This window comes from Chiroxiphia lanceolata, chromosome Z (genome assembly GCF_009829145.1).
Source record: "Chiroxiphia lanceolata isolate bChiLan1 chromosome Z, bChiLan1.pri, whole genome shotgun sequence".
In the NCBI taxonomy this organism is placed as follows: domain Eukaryota; kingdom Metazoa; phylum Chordata; class Aves; order Passeriformes; family Pipridae; genus Chiroxiphia; species Chiroxiphia lanceolata.
Window position 1 is genome coordinate 14,839,400 of NC_045671.1, and position 19,011 is coordinate 14,858,410.

A 19,011-nucleotide genomic window follows, 5' to 3' on the forward strand; every position below is an offset into this window, starting at 1 on the left:
ACTGTTGGTAAAGTAATGCAAGAAGATTTGCATGAGGAAATTTGAATAGATTATATTGCAAGCAGGCTAGAATTTACATATGATATTTTTTCATTTCTGTATCATCCCTCTAAAGTTGGTAGTGAGGTAGACTCATTTTTCATTTCATGAGTCTTCTATGTAAGGTCTTTAAACAGTGCTATAGCAAAACAATAGCAATCGAAACAATAATTAAGAGTCTTAGTTCTATACTGGTAACCTTGTTTGAGCTGTTAGCTGAATTTGAAGACTAAGTGATCATAGATATTGGCCTTGGTAGCAGGGGTTCTGTGTTTAAGAAACTGAGGAATTTGGAAGCCCTAGATTTAGGATCTTAGGGTTTCTTCTCATATATACATAAGAAAACATTTGAATTCTTAGTTTGGTTTCTTTTTTGTGAAATGGAAAAAATAATGGGTTTCTATAGCAAGATGTTGTGGAGATTTAAAAAAAAAAAACAAACAGTCCACAGTTGTGATCTGGTTTAACTCTCTACTTGTGGCCCTGTAGAAACTTCAAGAGATTGATTAGAAGTTGTACCTTCATGTTCCTGCTGAGAATCAACAAGGAGACAAACCCTAAAAAAATATAATCCCATTTCACATAATATCTGGTTTTCTGGGATGAACTGAATCTTTGGATTTTTTTAACTTTGGTGTGGTACATTTTATGAGGACTTCAGTTTTGCTTTTTTTTCATAAAAAGCATTTGTTTCTAATATTGTTTACAGAGTATTCAAATATTTATGTCTCATGTTCAGATTGTTTTTTCTTTTTACTGAATGAATATACAAATAAAAGCAATGCAGTTAGACTCTGTGGTCTTTGCTCTGGTGTTAACATGTTTCCATCTGTAGCTTTTTCCTTTGTTTCCATTATGAGAGCTTTGTTAGCCTAGAATTACACTTGTGTTCCAAATTTACCCCTAAAAAACATTAGAGACGCAATATTCTGTATCTTTCCAGCTATAAAATGGCCTAGTTCTTAAAGCCTTCCACCCTCCTATTTGGGCTTAGAAAATTCTTCTTATTTTCAGAAGTTTTCAATTCTTAGTCTTGTTAGGGTGTGAAAAAAATGCCATTTCATTAGTAAAAGAAAATATAACTTATGACCTACATAATGCCTCTGTTGTGCTTGGAGATTAACAGTGGCCATCCCACAGGTCTGCCTGGCCAACGGAGAGGGAGGTGGTGCCTCAAGTAAAGCTGTGCAGGAAGCTGGAACCTCGGTCTGACTGCTGCCAGCATTCGTCCTCTTCATTCTAAAGGAGCACATATGAATTGGTGAGAAGAAATATGAGGTCTCCAAGCAAATGAAAGAACAGATAATTCTGAAACAAAAGAAATTGCAATTTGCATATGACCTTACATAATATCTAAAGTATTTCATATTTATATTAAACATGTTATCCCATCTTATATACTTTAGTTGTGTCTTCCTTAACAGTCATGTCTTCCCAAGAAGTCAGTGTGACTACAAACCCATACAACTAAACTTTGCCTGAAGTCTAAATATAGCATATATTAAGAATATGGTCAGCAAAGCCTTGCAGCTATATGTGGAGATGACCATTTCATCTCTTGCTGGAAATAATGAACACCAGATACAAAGTCTTAGTGGTTCAAGTTTTTTTATGGTTTAGCTAATGTTGTTTCTGAGTCTTGAATGAAAAGCAAAATGCCTTTTAGCAGAAAGAATAAAACAAATGCTCAAGATGAGGAAGAAATAACTTGTTGGTATTGAAAAACCTTTGTGTCAGGTTTTAGCCTCATCTAGGCAGTACAGTAAGAAGAGAAAGGAAAAAGTTGCAACACATGCTTTACACTTTGAACTCCAGTTACCAGTTCACACAAAAGTAATTCTTTTATTCATGTTAGCCAATTTAAGCTATGCAGGCATGTGAACACAAGTTATAATAAAACCTGCATTTTGCTATCCAGCATATCCTTAGGAGTTCTTCTTTTCTTCTCTTTCTCTTATCTTAAAGTTCTACTGACTAAAGTGGGCTTATATACCTTGCTGCATATTCCTGATGGGGTAAAGTATGTAACTAATGATAAGGCACACATACCAACATAGAGCTGAAACAGGACTAAAAAGCAATATCAGAGCATAAGACTATAAGCAAAATCTGAGGTATAGCTATCAGTGCATCAAGAAATTATAGCAAGCCTTGAACAATAGCTATGAAGAATCTTATGCTGATCAGACATGCTTACCGAAAGAGTTGTAGTTCAGTCACTTTTTAAAGATAAGGAATAGGGAAATGTGGTATCAACTGCAGATGATTTTAAGGAATTCCCATTTAACTGAAAAGCAAGAAAACAGGGCCAAGGTACTAATTCTTGAGAGGAGAAAATAGATGTAGTAAGTAAGGAGATAGTGTGAATTGAAAACAGCAAGTTAATTAGGGAGTCTTAGAAACAAATTGTATCCCTCTAAAGAGTTTCTTTCAATTGTAGCTGTTCTTGAGGCTTTTTGTGATGTTTTGGTAGGTACAGTTCTACCTATCTGAGGTAATAAAAGTTTGAAACAATGATACACTGAAAGAATCCTAGTAAACCAACTTCATGATCCCCCACTAAGACAGCAGATATATTTTTTACCTGGATACTTCAGAAAATAATGCTACACTAGAAGATATATCTGAAAGAAGGAAAGCAAATATGTATAACAACGTGTTGTTTCTTTTTCTGTTTCACTAATTTCTCTGTACTGAAGCTATTGAATAAATAACTTGTGTTTTTAAATCACTCAACTCTCTCCTTGGTTTCCAAAAACAGTTCACATACACAAATCTGAATGGGATCTGCACTGTAGGAATAACAAGAACTGAAAGTAATCCAAATGTTTTTGAAGCAGCATTCCTTCTAGGTTTGGGAGCTTCCACTTAAATACCTGCATAACCACCTCCACCTTCACATGAACTGCTCTTGGAAGGTTAACATGTGGAATATAATTGCAGAGGTATTCAGGATCGGTTATATTACTTTATCAAGCGGTTTGGTTGACTGCTGGCTAGTGTATAAATGCAATAATTCAAACAGTGATTTCAGTCCTGGGCCCATTTACGTGGAATAGGTTATGTCAAAACATGTTTCTAAAGTTGTGATGAGTAATTAAGGTTGAACAGAACAGGCTGTTAAGCTTACCACCTTACAAGAGCTTATTCAAAAGATGCTTAAGCACGTTCTGCAATTACCAATAAGTTCAAAAGACCTTAGTCCAAATCTTTATAGAAGAACGTATGAAAAACATTCTTCTTAATTTTTTTTGTTAATTCAACTTTACTTTGGAAATCCACAGGTCAATTTTTCACTATTTGTTTTATATCACAGATTATTAAGAAACTGTTCTGATAGTGTGAGTGAAAATGAGAAAGGTACCTTATGCAAAATGGATGATCTTCATAATGAGAATGGTTGCCTATTCTGAAATCACAGGCAGAAATCTATTTAAAAACATGAACAGTATTTGCATCCAGTATTTGCATCTTCAGCATAATTTTCATCACTATAACAATAGCAAGAACATCATCTCTTTGAAAGACTGCACCTTCTGTCTCAGGAAAAGCAGAAAAGCCTTTAACCCAGTACTTGATTTGGAGAGCTAATTCATGTTCCTAATAAAATCACTTTTTTCAATAGAAGCAAGACAGTGGCTACCTCACTTTCATATAAACAGTTTCAGAGGTGGTTTTTTTGTAACTGAATGGGTTTTCATAGGCCTTAAGCATTGATTTGTACAGCTACGCAGACTTGAAAGAAAAATACAGCTCTTGAATTCTGGCTACCCAGAGAAGTGCATACACCATCTGTGGCTGAGAGGGAAATGTAAACCAAACAACTGAAGTAGCTTAGATGTGTTTATCCAATCAGAACTAAACTCTAAAGGCAAATGTGGTGATATAATTACTTGTCACATAGCTAGCACATCCATCAAAGATGTGTTTTGCACTTTGAAGCTGACCATGTAGCCTATGTGTTTTAGGAATACATATTTTATCTTCGAACTTGGGCTAAATTAGCATGATGAGATCTGCCACCATTACTCTCTGCATGGAAGACTCTTTAATGAGAGAAAACAAGACATCATCTATTGAGAGATAGGCAGCTGACCCTGAAATGCCATTGCTCTGATAGCTCTCTCTACTGTATCTTGTTCCTGATCCAGAAGATACTTCCAGTAATACTGTTCAGAACGACTGTAAACCACAATTCAAGAGTGAGAACAGATTATAACAGCACATAGTGAGGTTTCTGAATCCTTTAAACATAGGCAAATGGCAACAAGTATTGGGATAAACTGAGATATAACAGTGGAATTCTGCCTGTTTAAGTCCTTTGTCTTAGAGAATTCCATAGGAGGAAAAAAATTAAAATTTTGTGTCTCAAACCAGAATGGACACCTGAAAGGGGTCAGAGGCAGAATTTTATTAAGTCTCTGAAGGTCAAGATTAATCTGGAATACATGGGGGGGGAAAAATCAGTATTCAGTTCTGCTGTGGTGAAGTGGCAATGCTCAACAAGTGTATTTGAGGAGTTTGTTCCTTAGAACTGATTGAAAGCAGGGAAAGAGGAACTGGGAGTGGGTTTAGGGAGTTCCAGTGGGAAGGGTGACTGGAAAAAGTCAGATCTGTGGAAAGTAGTGAGATTATGGAAAAATGAAGGAGAAGGATGAGGGAAATTCTGGAGCTTTGGAGAGTCTCTCCACACACTCACTAGCCCTCATGTCTTCAGATGACAGGACACTGCCTCCTCCACTTCCCAGTAGCCTTTCCTCCCACAACAGTCCACTCCCAGCTTAAAACCTAGAGGTCTTTTCTTCCCTACTCTTGCTCCCATTGAGTGGCTTTCAGGTCCCACTATCACTGGAGGATGCAGTCACTTGATTCTGTGTGGATGGGGCAGGGGAAGGACAGCCAAAAGTGAGCAGGCAGGTTGTTGCCAGCTCGCACACTGACAGCCCACACTTCATACACACCAGCTTAACCCCCAGCAAGATCTTGCAAAACAAGTATCAAAGTCACATACTGTTGTTTACTTTGGCTGTGCCTGGAAGTTAAACTTGCCTATTGCCACTTGTATTGGTGAGATTCCACAGATTTCAGCTGATTTCTATGAGTAAAAATTGAATGGCTTGTTAGCAAGCCCCAGTTTTCCTTGGGTGCCTGGAAGAAGGTCAAGGAAGTCTCTAATGCCCACTGCTACCTTTTGTTGCCGTGGGATTTAGGTGCTGAAAAAATCTCCAGAGCAGTTAATTAGGGGTGAGATAAGAAAGGGTTTATTTGCCAAGGCTAAGATGTTACAAGACGCACGCCCCCCTGCCCGAGAGGTTACATTTTATAATACCATCCATCCAATCCCAGATGTGTCCACCCTGTGGCCTTTACTCTGGTCCGCCCCGGGTCCACCCCCTTGAAATGGGTCTGGGGTGCATTTCGGGACCACCTACTTCATCACCTTCACCATCATCAGGGCACAAAGGGTACATAGTTACCTAATTCTTGACTTCATTCTGTGGTTTAGGCCCAGATATGCTGTTCTGTCAACTGTCTAGGCCTTGCCTTGACAAAAGACTAAACATTTCTATTAGATTTGGGGCTATGAGTGATATAGGGAGGATAGAATGGGGTAAGAGGGTTAAGGAATGTGTAAACAAGGGTGCTAGAGGGAAAAGGGATAAGGGACAAGGGACAAAGAAGGGAGGGTTTCTGCTTTTAAAACCTACTTATAAAACTTACAAGTCCTACAAATATTAGAAAAATAAAAACCATTAGGGGCTTAAGGCATCACTTTCACAGAGGTTTCTGGATGCTGGTGGTACTTGTGCAGCAGTTTTAAGATGCTTCCATCAGTTGCTAAAATATATAATAATAATTGTTTATGTTCTTCTTTATTTCTCCCTGTAGAATAAAACTTTTGAGAAATGTTTCTTCCCGTCCTAAGCAAGGAAAAATAATAGAGTAAAATGACAGAACCCTTTGGGAAAAACTGTTTAGCAACAGTTAAGGACTTTATTGACTGAACCTGCTATTTAAACAATTTAATTCTGCTTATGTGGGCTATGTAAAATTAGGTGTAGAAAATGACTAAAGGCAAAGCCCATTATATTAATTATTAATATATTAATATTTATATATTATTAACATATTACCCTAATATATTAATATTTATATATTATTAACATATTACCCTAATATATTAATTAAGAAACTGAGTCTTTTTAAGGGTGTGAAACATATCTAATGATTTGTTTATAAAAAGCATGGACTAAGGGTTATTGCAGTTTAACAAATGAACTGCTGCTTCTTTGCCCTGGGGAACAGCAGATGGTCACTGACAGGGAAGGATTCAGTCCAGAAAGAGCAGAGTGTGCTGTCAGTGGCTTGCTTTTTTTTTCCTGGGAAGAGGTACCAAATTAATAGAGATGTTAACTGACAATTATATTAAATGTGAACTTGCTCTTACTATGGCCAAGGGCAGGTCTGCATTAACTGCTTTTGTCTGAGATAATCACATTTAGTCACTGTATTTAAAAATACAGTGAATTATTGCATTAAAAAGCTCATTTAGTATTTTTTAACTAGAGGAATTCAAAGGGACAATGGAGGTGGCAAACATCTGATTTTAAATATCAGCAAGGAACCCTAAAACAGCTGTTCTGTTCACAGGCACAAGAAGCTGTTGTGAATCCAGGTATTTCTCAGCATTCCTTATCACTGCCACTCATTTTCCAGGGTCTATTAACCTGCTTTGGGACTCAGGATGGGGAAACATGATTTCTGTCAGGATAAGGCTCCCTCCTGACAGACTTTGTGCAAAGGTCTGTATCAGTAAATATGCATTAAGTTTTGGAGAGACTCGGGAAGGAGACAAATTCCATTTACTTTACAGTAAAATGTAATTTCAAAATAAGAATAGACAGAATGCTTGTTTATTTTATAGTCTCCTTATTTTATACAAACTGTAAAAGACTAGTTACTATTCCCCATTATTATTTACAAGAAACTGCAAATATATAGTTAAGACAGAAAATCATGGGGTTGTAGCAACTATGCTAGTGATAATCCTGAATAATGCACAATTCGTTTTTGTATGTTTTTCACATATGTAGTTTAACATATTACCACATACAGTCACCTATCTCACTTATTATCACTGCAACATTTTTACATATTAATGTCCAACTACTCTCTGAGGCTTATTTTTTTACTTTATCTACAGCACAGGTACTATAAAAATAATCATTTAATCCTTTTGTCCCTTTACTCCTTTTTAGTCTATATGCATGGAAAATTCAATTTCAACACAAACTTTGCCCAAGAGAAGTTTGAAAGGTAAGCCTACGGTTGTTAATTTTAAATTGAACTCAAGCAATTTCATCCTGTAAAAGCTCTTTGTAGACAAAATCCATTAATGCTACAATAGCGTGATAAGCCTAGAATAGGCATGCTTTTGTGTCTTCTTTGCAATCTAGTGTTCTACACTGGTGAATAAAACAAAAGCAATAGCCATGCAAACAGGACAGCAATACAGTAACATTTCCTTTACTAACAGCAACAAAAGGTAAATCTTCTGAAAACTTCTATATTTCTATTCAACATGCATCCCTTTGAAAAATTTTCTTATTTTCTGTATACTCACCCTCCACTTGCTGTATCCTTGTATTTTCAGATGCGGTTATAATGATGGCCCAACAGCCATCCACTGCTGTGCTATCACATCCTATAAAGCAAGTGACATACTTCTGGGGCCATAGTAGAGGTGGGGAGGTTTACCCCTTCCAGTAAGTCTGCCTCTGATTCCTGAGTCAGCAAGCTATTCTTTGGTTTTGTCAGGAATCTTAAAGGTATGTTCACATTAAACTCCACTTCTTTTTCGTCACTGGTGACACACTGTCATACTTAGCAATTCTCATGATTTTCCTTGTTTGGTCTTTTTCTTCTGAAGGCTTCATATGCTATTTTGTCTCTGTGTAAGACTTTTTGCATGCATGCATTGCAAGATACCGTCTCTCCTGAAAAGCTCAATAAACATAAACAGGGCTAGGATGCTGATACCTCTTCACACAAGTGGAGTAGAAAGACTGTGGTTTTCCAAATGCCAAAGACAAAAACCTCCAGAGGACCCAGGAACTAAACTGGATTTCTTGTCTCCCAAGGCAATGCCACAAGTCCAGCCATCCATTCTTGCTAACACTTTGGCAGCTGGATTATAAACCTCTCTTGTGAGTAATAAAACCAGTGAATGATAATCATCTGAATAACACAAACCTAGCAATGCTGCAGACATGCTAGGGAGCATCTTGTGCACCCAAGAAGCTCAGCTACACTAGTGTCAAGGGTATAGGAATAAATACAACAGAGAACATGCACTCTTTGAAATGCATTTCCACTCAGGCAATTTACTGTGTGAGTGGGAACTTTATAACAACACTGTCCCCCTTCTCCCACTGTTCCTATGTGTTCTCAGGATGAGAGCCTAAAGGCAGCATGTGAATTCAGCCACTTCAGTGCAATTCTTTCGTCTATCCTACATGCACCTACAGCTTCAAGGGAGGGGGAAAATAAGACATGCATGCGAATATTCTGAGCGCATCTTGAAGAGTTCTCGCTTAGGAATAAACTGTGTTTGTCTTTTGACCATCCTCCACATGGTCCTGAGGATGAGAATAAGTTGCAAGAAGGTGCCCCATGAAGGAATGAATCACAATTTAAAGACGCTGACGGACCTCTCAGCCAAACTGAATCTCAAATCAGGAAAACAGGTTGAAATACGAGGGTTTTCTAAAAGCTCATTAAGAGTCAGGTATTTTGTATAGTAACTGTACAGATTTCAGCTCTGGAAACAAGTCCAAAGCACGTGTTACTGGTCCCTTTGACTCTCACTAATGTATTTTTCTTTTTTTTCCTTGAGGGAAAGGCTAGCAGCCAAAGTATAGCTTTCTTGGCTTTAACATATCTGAAGAATACGTGAGAAGAAGCACTTGTTGTATTTTATTTCTGTTTTATTTCAGCATGGAGTATGGATAAATCTGGATCATATATGATTTTTGTAGTCCTGGCTAAATAGTAAACTAGCTTTCTGTATAACTAGCATGAAATTTGATCACTTGCTTCTATGTGGAGGGTTTAAGAATAAAATTAAGGTGAATTTGTTAATTCATTAACATGCAACTCTGTTAATACTTAGTGAGGGAATTTAGGTTAAATATTATTGTTACTCTGAACACATAAAAAATCATAAGTAGTAGTACTAAATTAACCAGATACTGGGAGATTCTTTCGAGTAAAGTTGTAAATATTGTGAGCAAAAAGCACAGTACATTTGTATTTAGAGCAAATTATTCTAATTAGCTTTGATCACTAATTCTTCATTTTCACCCTGCTCAGCAGATTGACATGCATATTAATGCACTGTCTTGGAACTGAGCCATAGGCAAAAGTAATGTTTTTGACATGTTCACTGTTTCAATGGCTAGCTTTCAGAAGGTTAAGGTGTATTACTGCATACAAACAGATATTGTAAAATTTCCAATAAATTCTTTAGTATATCTGTAGTATATCTCTGTTGATACTTCCAACAGAGGCATTTTAACTTACCAGATCTTTAACTTACCAGAACCTACCAGATCTTCCCTACCTTTCCTAGTATCCTTTCTGCTGCAAATGAGGAAGTTCTAGTGTATCTTTGCTGGGACAGTGGGCAAGAACATACCCAACAGATTCAGTCTCCAGAGAGGGAACTGCCAAGAGGCTTCATCTTACCACATCAACTGATTCATACTTCTCATGGAAGAGGAGTAGATGGAAGTCATAGTGTGCTCAGATTTAACTTCACTTTAAAAAACTTTACATTACTATCTGAATTAATTTTCAAATGTGATTCTATCTTTCTATATATCCCACATCCTTACAGCAAATTGTGTCTCATGCTGAAAAACAAAGAGGAATAGAAATCTAACAATTGTGGCTGTAGTACAGTAAATATTTTAAACACTTAGGAAGAAAATGTTAAATTTCAGATTTCCTCTGCAGCTTTAATTCAGCCTGCATATGCCTGTATGTGCTGTTCAATTATATGACTCTATTGTATATTTTCCACTTGACTACTGTATTAGTCAGTATTCAATTTTCCTTTTTCTTTACTGTTATTATTGTTGTATGTGGACTCATTTTTTTACTCACAACTTGACAAATTCTGTCTGGGGACAAAAGGTTTTTTTGCTTTGTCATACATTCTGACACTAACTTATTCACAGATATTATGTTTCTATGATATTAATTAGTTCATTTTCACAATAATCCTTTGAGATGAGAGAGTATTATTATTGCTTTCAGAAGAAGGAATGAGGCAGAGAAAGTTAAAAGTCAAAGTATCTATTGATTTTGAGTACCTAATATAAGACAGAAAGGATTCTGTAATATTTAACATCAAATAGCAACCAACCAGACTGCTTTAAGTACTACCTGGAAGTACAGCTCTGAGTGCCTAACACTCTGTAGACCAGGTCTTGACATTCCAGTCAGACCTGCTGTAGTGGAACAAAGAATGGGCTAATGGAGCCAGGTATTTCTGCTGGCCTTTCTCCCCACATCCGGAGGTAGTAACTACAGTGGGCTGTACCCAGTAACACAAGGGATCGGTCCAGATGTTTTGTACATGCGAGCAATCAACTCCAAGTTTCTACAAAAGGCATAGCTGACATGTCACAGCTTCCTATGCCAGCCAGTTTGAGTCAGAAAGATACCCCTTAATGAACTCAGCTGCACATATGAGATGTGGACATTAAAGGTAACAAGTTATTGGAGACAAGTGACTGTAGCAACTGCATTTTGGAAACCCTTAGTGCCTTTTGCATGCTCAAATGAGAATTTCATGAGTAGTCATGCACCTGAAATGTCATCGGTATGTAGCAAGCATGTTTTCTAACCTCATTAGCTAGCTATCTAAATGCTTACTTCACATTTGGATAGGGATAAAAATTAGCCTAAAACATATGAAATCAATGTGTGACATTTTAGATCAGGAAATTAAAATTATTATCAGCATATGCAAAGTAACTTTAAAGACTAAAGAAATTGGGCATCCACTGAGAAAAAAACACTAACTTTGTGATTCTACATAATCAGAGCTTAAAACTGCAGCAGTAGAATAACTAAAAAACACTTTTCCAGATTGCAGAATAGTTTGGTGTCTTTTTATGGTATCACCAGCATGCATTGTTGACTCTGGGAACAATAATAAGAAGAACAGGAAACTGTATTTGATCTCTCAAAATAGCAGAGGCCTCTTGCACTATGTAAATACCTAAACTTGGACACTGATTTTCTATGGTTTTAGGCTAGGCTCAGGATTACAGAATTACCAGCTGTTTATATATTGGCCCCAAATCTCCATTGCTCTGCAGTCTGTGCACGTTAGCCGTCTCACAATTACAGTTCATAGAACTCATTACTATTGTTTGCTCACTGACAGCTAACTGCTCTCTATGGCTCCCTATACCCAGGAAGAATGAAACGTGATTTGGCAACTGAGGCTCTAATTCTTGTTCCTGAGCAGAAAAAGGGCCTGTCTCCAAACTACACAAATTCAGGTGGGAGAATTAAATAAAAGAAACTGCATACAAACTATAACAAAGTAGGAAGGAACTAGAAAGCATCCCTTCCTCAGCTAAAAAAGAAAAGCCACTGCCAAAAAAAGTCTACCATTACACCAGTGGAAAAAAAATGCCATAGGCTGCAAACCACTGGTATGTGATTTAATAGTCTGTCATTGTTCTTAATCCTGTTATTGTTTTCTTTGCTATTTGTTTCCACAGCAAAATTCCAGCAGTGATAGAAAATGAATAGCAGTGAGACAGTTTGGAGTCCATCTGAAACTGTCTGGTGTTCTTTGAGTCCTGGATTTTTGCTAGAATAAGATTTAATCTTGCAACCTGTACTTCACTGATATCCTCATTGAATGCTCTGGGAACAGCAATATGAGTAGGGAGTTGGCAAACTGGACAGATAATCACACATTATTCAACATCCAGCTGCCTTTGGCTACTATCACTCAGTACAGTTTGCTGAATGACAGCTTGCTTGTACACTGGTAATCAAATTTCCTTGCATTTAGAATATTTTGTCTTTCATTCTCGGTTTCCACCCTCTTTATCCATCCATCGCTCATTCTCTATATAAAACCGAATATGTTTTGAATTCATAGAAAATGTCAACAATGCCAAGTCCTTTGACTGCATGTTAAAGCCCCCTCTGTGGTTTGTGGTTTTCCTTATGGTTAACTCTTCTGAATGATTTTCCTGTGGCTTTGTTCATGCCTAAGAAAAAGAAGCCCGATTTCACTGTATAAACCACAGACTCCATACACACATTTACATCTGTAAATAGCTGTAACTGGCCCCAATGAAAGCTACAATCTACATGGAATGGCTAACACAAGCCCAGTAAACATCTGCATTGCTTTTTAAAACTTTCCTCCACTTTAAAATCCAGTATTACTAATACAAATACAGAACTATCCTATTAACCTGTACAGACCTAATTTACCTCCTTGCTACAGCAAAGATTAACATGGAAAAAGAGCTTCTACTGTGCAAATAAAATGGTTTCTATAATATGGGAGTTAAATCTGCTTTTATAAATATTATTGCTCTCTCATGATCTCACAACAAACATTTTATTTCTTGTACAGCATGCTATGTAAACTTAAACCTTAGCAAAATAAAGTTTAATTAAAGTTCTTCTTACCTTCAGTAGAACAACATGAGAGCAACAGATTTTGCACAGCTGTCCTGATCTGTGTTATAAAAATAGCTGTATTGACAAATATGTGTTGGGAGGAAAGTATTGTAGTAATGGAAAGAAAGTGCCAACTTGCTTACTGACCAGATGTCTGGTCATTTTATATAAATGTTTATATGTACAGTGATCTTTGCTTAGAGTGTATGGCAAAGACTGAGTGACATTCTGCCAGTATTTTATATCGTACAATGACTTTTTTAAGAAGAAAAGCAGGTCTCCTGGTTTTTTCCAGCATAGGTGACATGGGGTTTTTGAATGTAGGCAAGTGTACAAAGCAGGCCAGAAAACATGTTTTCAGATTTTGAAAATTCTAATATGTATGAACAAAAGCTCAAAAAAGAGAGAGGAGGAAAAAAGTTTTAAATTTCATTTAAAACTTAACATTTCATTAAAGCATTCATGACTCGTGTCTGTGGAATGATATACCTATTCATGTCTTATAAATCAAGACTCACAGTAAACTTCATCTGTAATCTTAGAAAAAAGGATCTGGCCATGTTCCATCTTCTAACTTGAACCCATACTACGAAAGAAAATGTAATTTCATAACTAGTAGGGATTGTACCACCTCTGCAGCCTTCCTGGCATTGCCAAAGTCAGGAAATTAAGACAATATGAGACTATTGTTCTAATTCCAACACTGAAGGAAATAACAGTTCTGATGCAGGAGACAGATTCTGGTTGGCTTTCATTCTGTGGAGAGAGGTGAGACAGTATTTTTGCCAATGAATTATTGGCTTTCCTTCTAAGACTAAGTCAGCATATGAATACGATAGCGTTGTCACCACCAATCCCCTTTGAGTCGCTCTACACTTGAGTTTTTGGGCAAACCTTTCACTCTAATTACTTACACAGTCAGTCTCCAGCTGCTCCTCATCCATTGAAGACACTTGGCACAGTAGTTATTTCCAAGGGTACACTGGTATTGAACAGCATATTTTTGTCATTCCAGAAAGGAATTTTTCACTAACCACAGCAAATCTTTCACATCAAGATGTCGACACTCAGCCTCAAAGAGTTGTGAGTTATTAGGGATTCTTTCCTTGGCCCTAGGGAACTTACCCACCTTGGTGATGCATGGTGGTGAGTGACTTACGTTATCTGAGAAGTTTTCATGGATTCTTGATGTTAATGAAAAATCTCACTGATTCCAGTTGCACCTACAAGACACAAAAGATGCAGGGCACCTTAAATCAGTGGTTTCATTCAGTATCCTGTGCCAAAGTCATAGACTTTAACTAAAGCCACGAGCTACCTTTATATCTAGGCCCATTCAGCTGATATCTTGGATAATATCTGATATTGCTAGCAAATACTCAGAAAATATTGCTCACAGCTCTAAAATTTCCTAAATGCATGAAAATAAGTATTCTATAGTGTTGTTTTGACTCAAACACTTATGTCATAATACAATATTTTCACGGTAGCTGTGAAAACACCAGTTTGTTCAGTTATACCTTTAGTCCTTTTCAACATTTGAACACAGTGAAATTTTTAAATCTCGGAATTCATTTAGTAAGTTCAATTATTTTTGGCCAGTAATAATTTTGACAAACATATTCATTCTAACTATTTAACTTCAGTCTTCATTTTGTTCTTAGGGAAAAAAAAATCTAAACAAAAGGAGATAATGAGTGTTTTGTGCTAATTACAGGTTAGCATGTTTTATGTGTAATGTGGGTCCTAGATTATCAAGCCCTTACTCCAAGAAGCCTTAGTACATAACTTTAAACAGCAAAATTATTGCTACTTCCAGAACTTCAAAGGTGAGTACTTGTGTTATTTTTATTAAAGTGGTCAACCTCAAAACATGCAAGCCTGAAGCTGTAAATCCATGGAATAGGAGTTTCACTTGATAAATATGCATGTGAGCACTAGCTATGAAGTTTTAATAGATCTAAAATAAATACACCAGTCTTACTGTACTCCACTGCCTTGAGTTATTCCTATCAAGTCTAAAGTAAAGACTTCAGGGCAGCAGAAGAGGAAGGAACCTGAAAACTGGCATTCTTCTTGGAACGCTAGTTGATTTTTAACTGGTGAAAAGTAAGACTTTCTACAGCAAGAGTGCATTAGATTCTGACTTGCAATGGCAAAACAGAGCTTTCCAGTCCTTAGGCACATTATCCTGTTTTAATTGTTCATTTTCTCTCAACTGTTCTCTCTGCAATAATTAAACAGATTATTATCACTCTAATGAGTTTGCTTTTCATGGAAGTTCTTCAAGTATTTGTGAGGCACAGATGCATTTGCCTATAGCAGACATAGAAATGTTTAAAAATCAGCCATGTGAAAAACGAAGCAAATACAGGTAAAGTGTTCCATGACATCACTTTAAAATAACTATTACAGTGACTTGAAATTTTAAAATCATTGTTACACAAATTGCATTTTTATTCCTTCACTGTTCTGTAAACACGTTGCTCGAACAGCAGCTGCTGTGGTCCTGTCATCCTTCATCCTCATCCTGCATCTGCTCTTCTATCATCTGAACGTGTAAAAAAAATCTTCTAATAGTAGTTGTAATGTGTAAAAATGATAGTCCATTCCATTATTACTTATATTTCTTACATTGCTTCCTAAAAATTAAGCAAACAATCCTTAGTGCAAAAGCTGGGATTAGTTTTCCACTTCTTAAGGCCCCTAAAATTAGGAGATTGAGTTAACAGTTACAAGAGAGCATCAGTGCCCTGGAGAGATTTTCCAGGAGTTTGGGCAGATCTAGCCTTTTCCAGGTTTTGAAGGACATGACCCACAGACTGAAGCCTCCCTTCAGTAAAGCTGGCTATGTAACAACACAGTCTTTACTATTTGCAAGAATTTTTACAACACAGCACAAAGTCTTGCTGCAGAAAGAGTTATGTTGTGATTCACTGACCAGTATAAACAATATAAACAGCATGTTGGATTGGAATGAGATGTTACTAAAAAAAAAAAATCCCTCAATATTTTTTGAAAACAGAACACTCAGTATTTGCTGATTAGGCATTTGCAGGACTTGCGGTTACACTCTTGATTCCTTGAGAATTTACATATCTCTAGATCTAACAATTCAGCTAAAAAGAGAGCTCATAGTTCTAAGGAGCAATGGACTCAAAGGGATGGAAGTAGGAGACAGTAACTTTCTCACTCTAAACGAATATATTAAATACTGCGTGGAACTCTTTACCATTGAGTTTTTCTATGTGTCACCCCATTCCAATCTCACATATATTTTATTTTACTATCTAGCTTTTTGGTATCACAACAGAGCTTATATTCCCATATGGGGTGTAACAGACAGCATGGGTAAAACTCACTAAGTCTTACCCTTCCTTATGTTTCATATGTATTGCAAAGTCTGAAGAGGGAATATCTCTTTTGAATGACACAGGAAGTAGATCATGAGTAGATCCTTGGTTGCTTTGATAAAAGTAACTGCAGAGCTCCACTAAATTAATTTAGATAATTATATGACTGATTTGAAATTAGCCCATTAGCTTCTACTGTAAGAGTTCTCGCTCACTTCATCGTGCCAGCCTTTTCACATTTTTCCCTTTTCAGCTGTTACTGAATTTCAGTGGTAGCTAAAACACAAATTTCTCTTTGGGGAATCAAGCACACCAAGGATTGTGACAGGGCAATTTATTATTTTAAAGTTGTGCCAAGCAGGGTGAACCTGATTTTCTTTAAAACATGCATGAAAAATACATTATTCTCATTACTTTATTCATGTTACATTTTTACAATTTACAATACAGCTTTACCAGGATGCCTTCTGTCTATATTTCACAGCATCACAGAATCCAAAAAAGGCTTGGATTGGAAGGGAACATGAAAGATCTGAAAGGCTATCTAGTTTTAAGTCCCCTGCCATAAGCAGAGATGCCACCCAGTAGATCAGGTTGCTCAAAGCCACATCCAACCTGGCCTTGAACACTTTCAGGGATGAGGAATCCACAGCTTCTCCAGTCAACCTGTTCCAATGCTTCACCACTCACACAGTAAAGATTTTCTTCCTAATACCTAATCTAAACCTATTCTCATTCGGTTTGAGGCCATTCCCCCTTGTCCTATCACTACATGCCCTTGCCAAAAATTCCTCACCAGCTCTCTTGTAAAGCCCCCTTTACATACTGGAAGGTGCTGGAGCCTGCTCTCCTCCAGGCTGAACAACCCCAGCTCCCCAACTCTCTCAGCCTATTCCCAGAGGAGAGGTTCTCCAGCCCTGTGACCATCTTGATGTCTCTCCATTGGACCTGTTCTAACAGATCTATGCCCATCTTATGCTGGGGACTCCGGAGCTGGATGCAGCTCTCCAGGTGGGGTCTCACCATAGCAGAGAGGGAGAATTACCTCCCTCGATCTGCTCGCCACGCTGCTTTTGATGCAACTCAGAATTCATGGATCAAATATTTATCCCACCACCACCCCCTTCCAAAATACTGAGACTTATACTAGCGTGAAAATAGCGCGCTATAAGTTAAATCCCGCTTTTCCTCCCGCAGAAGCGCGTTCCCAGGGCAATGTTCCACAGGCAGGTGGCGGCGTCCGTGCCGGCGGCTCTTCCTCCGCAGCTGTTCCCCGTCCTCTCCAGGAGATGCCGCTGCGCCCCGCTGATCCCGGCTCTGCACTCTCGCGGCCGGCTGCATCACGCGGATCCCGGTCCTGATCTCCAAAACCCGCAGGAGATTGGGAGACAATGAACACGTGTGGTCAGCGAGAGAGAGCAGGGCCGTGACGAGTTGCCCAGGTGCTCTGCTGTACTTTGTCATGCCAGCCGGTGGATTCCTGCTCGCTGGGCAGCACGGAGAGAGGCCTTTGTGTACACAGTAAAACCAGGAAACAAAAAACCTGGGGCATCGACCTGGGAGATTTAGAACATCGATCCTGTCCTAACCGATCAGCTCTGAAGGTTTAAAATTACCACAGTAATCAATTGCTATTAAAATGCATTGCCAAACCAAATCCTGCTATAGATACTTGAAGAGTACAGCACCATAAGCATCAGAAGTGCCTCGGTATTGCAGCACTGCAACCATGTTTAAATCTGAAAGCCCAAAAACATATTCTAAATCGATGTTTGCATTTCAAGGGTGTTTGCTTTTTCCACTTGTCATATTCCCCATGTTAGTAACAAAGAGATAAGAAGCACGATGCTAATTCCTGAGCCTACCAGAGGTAAACTGAGAGAAGAAGAGACTGCAACAGAGGAGAGGGCAGGATGGGAAGGCTTCATTTCCAAAATCTTTCCGATTCCTTATCATACAGAGTAGAAAGGGATCCTATGAACTTCTGCGTTTTGCATATGACATGAATTTAAAGGGTATTCAGAGCATCTTTCATGCTAATTATAGCAGACAGACAGTTCCAAGTATGCTTAACATAGACATTTGAAAGACTAACGCAGCTGCTTCTGGGAATAGATACAGCTGTCCCACAGTGACTTGCACTGAGATGGTGATTTGTGTTTTAAGTTAAAGTATGGGCAAGTTTACCTTTTTCCAGAGATTATGTGAATAATTAAAATGAAATTTAAAAAAAAAAAAGATATATTCCTCCACAGTGCATTTATTAATGAAGTGCAAAACTGAAGTGAAATAAGTCAGGTTACCATCACGGAATTCAGTAGGAACAGCAATAGTTTTCAGCAATATGTTTAAGTATAATATCACAACCAGCCAGGCATACTGCTTCACTTTAGGGTTAAAGTTTTCCTCATCAAGTAAATAATTTGCTAGCAAAACAGAAAACAGCTGCCAAACAGATAAGAGGCAATGCTCCAGGTTGTTTTTATTATAATTTCAGTCAGTCAAACATCCAGAATAGCATTTTTAAATTATTTCTGGAGGGCAGTTTAACAGGAGAAGAAGCCAATAAAGTAGTATAACTCTCATTTCTCACAATACTCAAATAAATGCATTAATGTAAGTTATCTTTAACTTCTGAAAATTTCCTTACATTGCTATGTAGCCTTTATGGGTTTAAAATAAGATAGCAAACATAGAGCTTCAATTATAGATATGTCTGGTAATCCTGCTCTGCTATGAACTCAACAAAGAAGTTAATTTCTGATAAGTATTGAAAATTAATAATTTAATAAGTATCTTTCTTCATTACTCCATTAGGAACCAAAAATCCCATTTGAATTGACTTGCCATTTCCACGGTAATGGAACATGTAAGGACAAGAAATAGAACTCTAAAC

General features: G+C 37.5%; 1 protein-coding gene across 1 annotated transcript in view; it reads right to left on the reverse strand.

Moving 5' to 3' along the window:
- The window catches only part of ARL15 (ADP ribosylation factor like GTPase 15), a 243,710-nt gene extending 238,508 nt beyond the window's left edge, over positions 1-5,202 (reverse strand). The window contains exon 1 of the mRNA XM_032674808.1: positions 1,134-5,202. Coding sequence (XP_032530699.1) covers positions 1,134-1,421 — 288 coding nt within the window. The 5' untranslated portion in view covers positions 1,422-5,202. The remainder of the gene's footprint in view (positions 1-1,133) is intronic.
- Between the last annotated feature and the right edge of the window lie 13,809 nt (positions 5,203-19,011).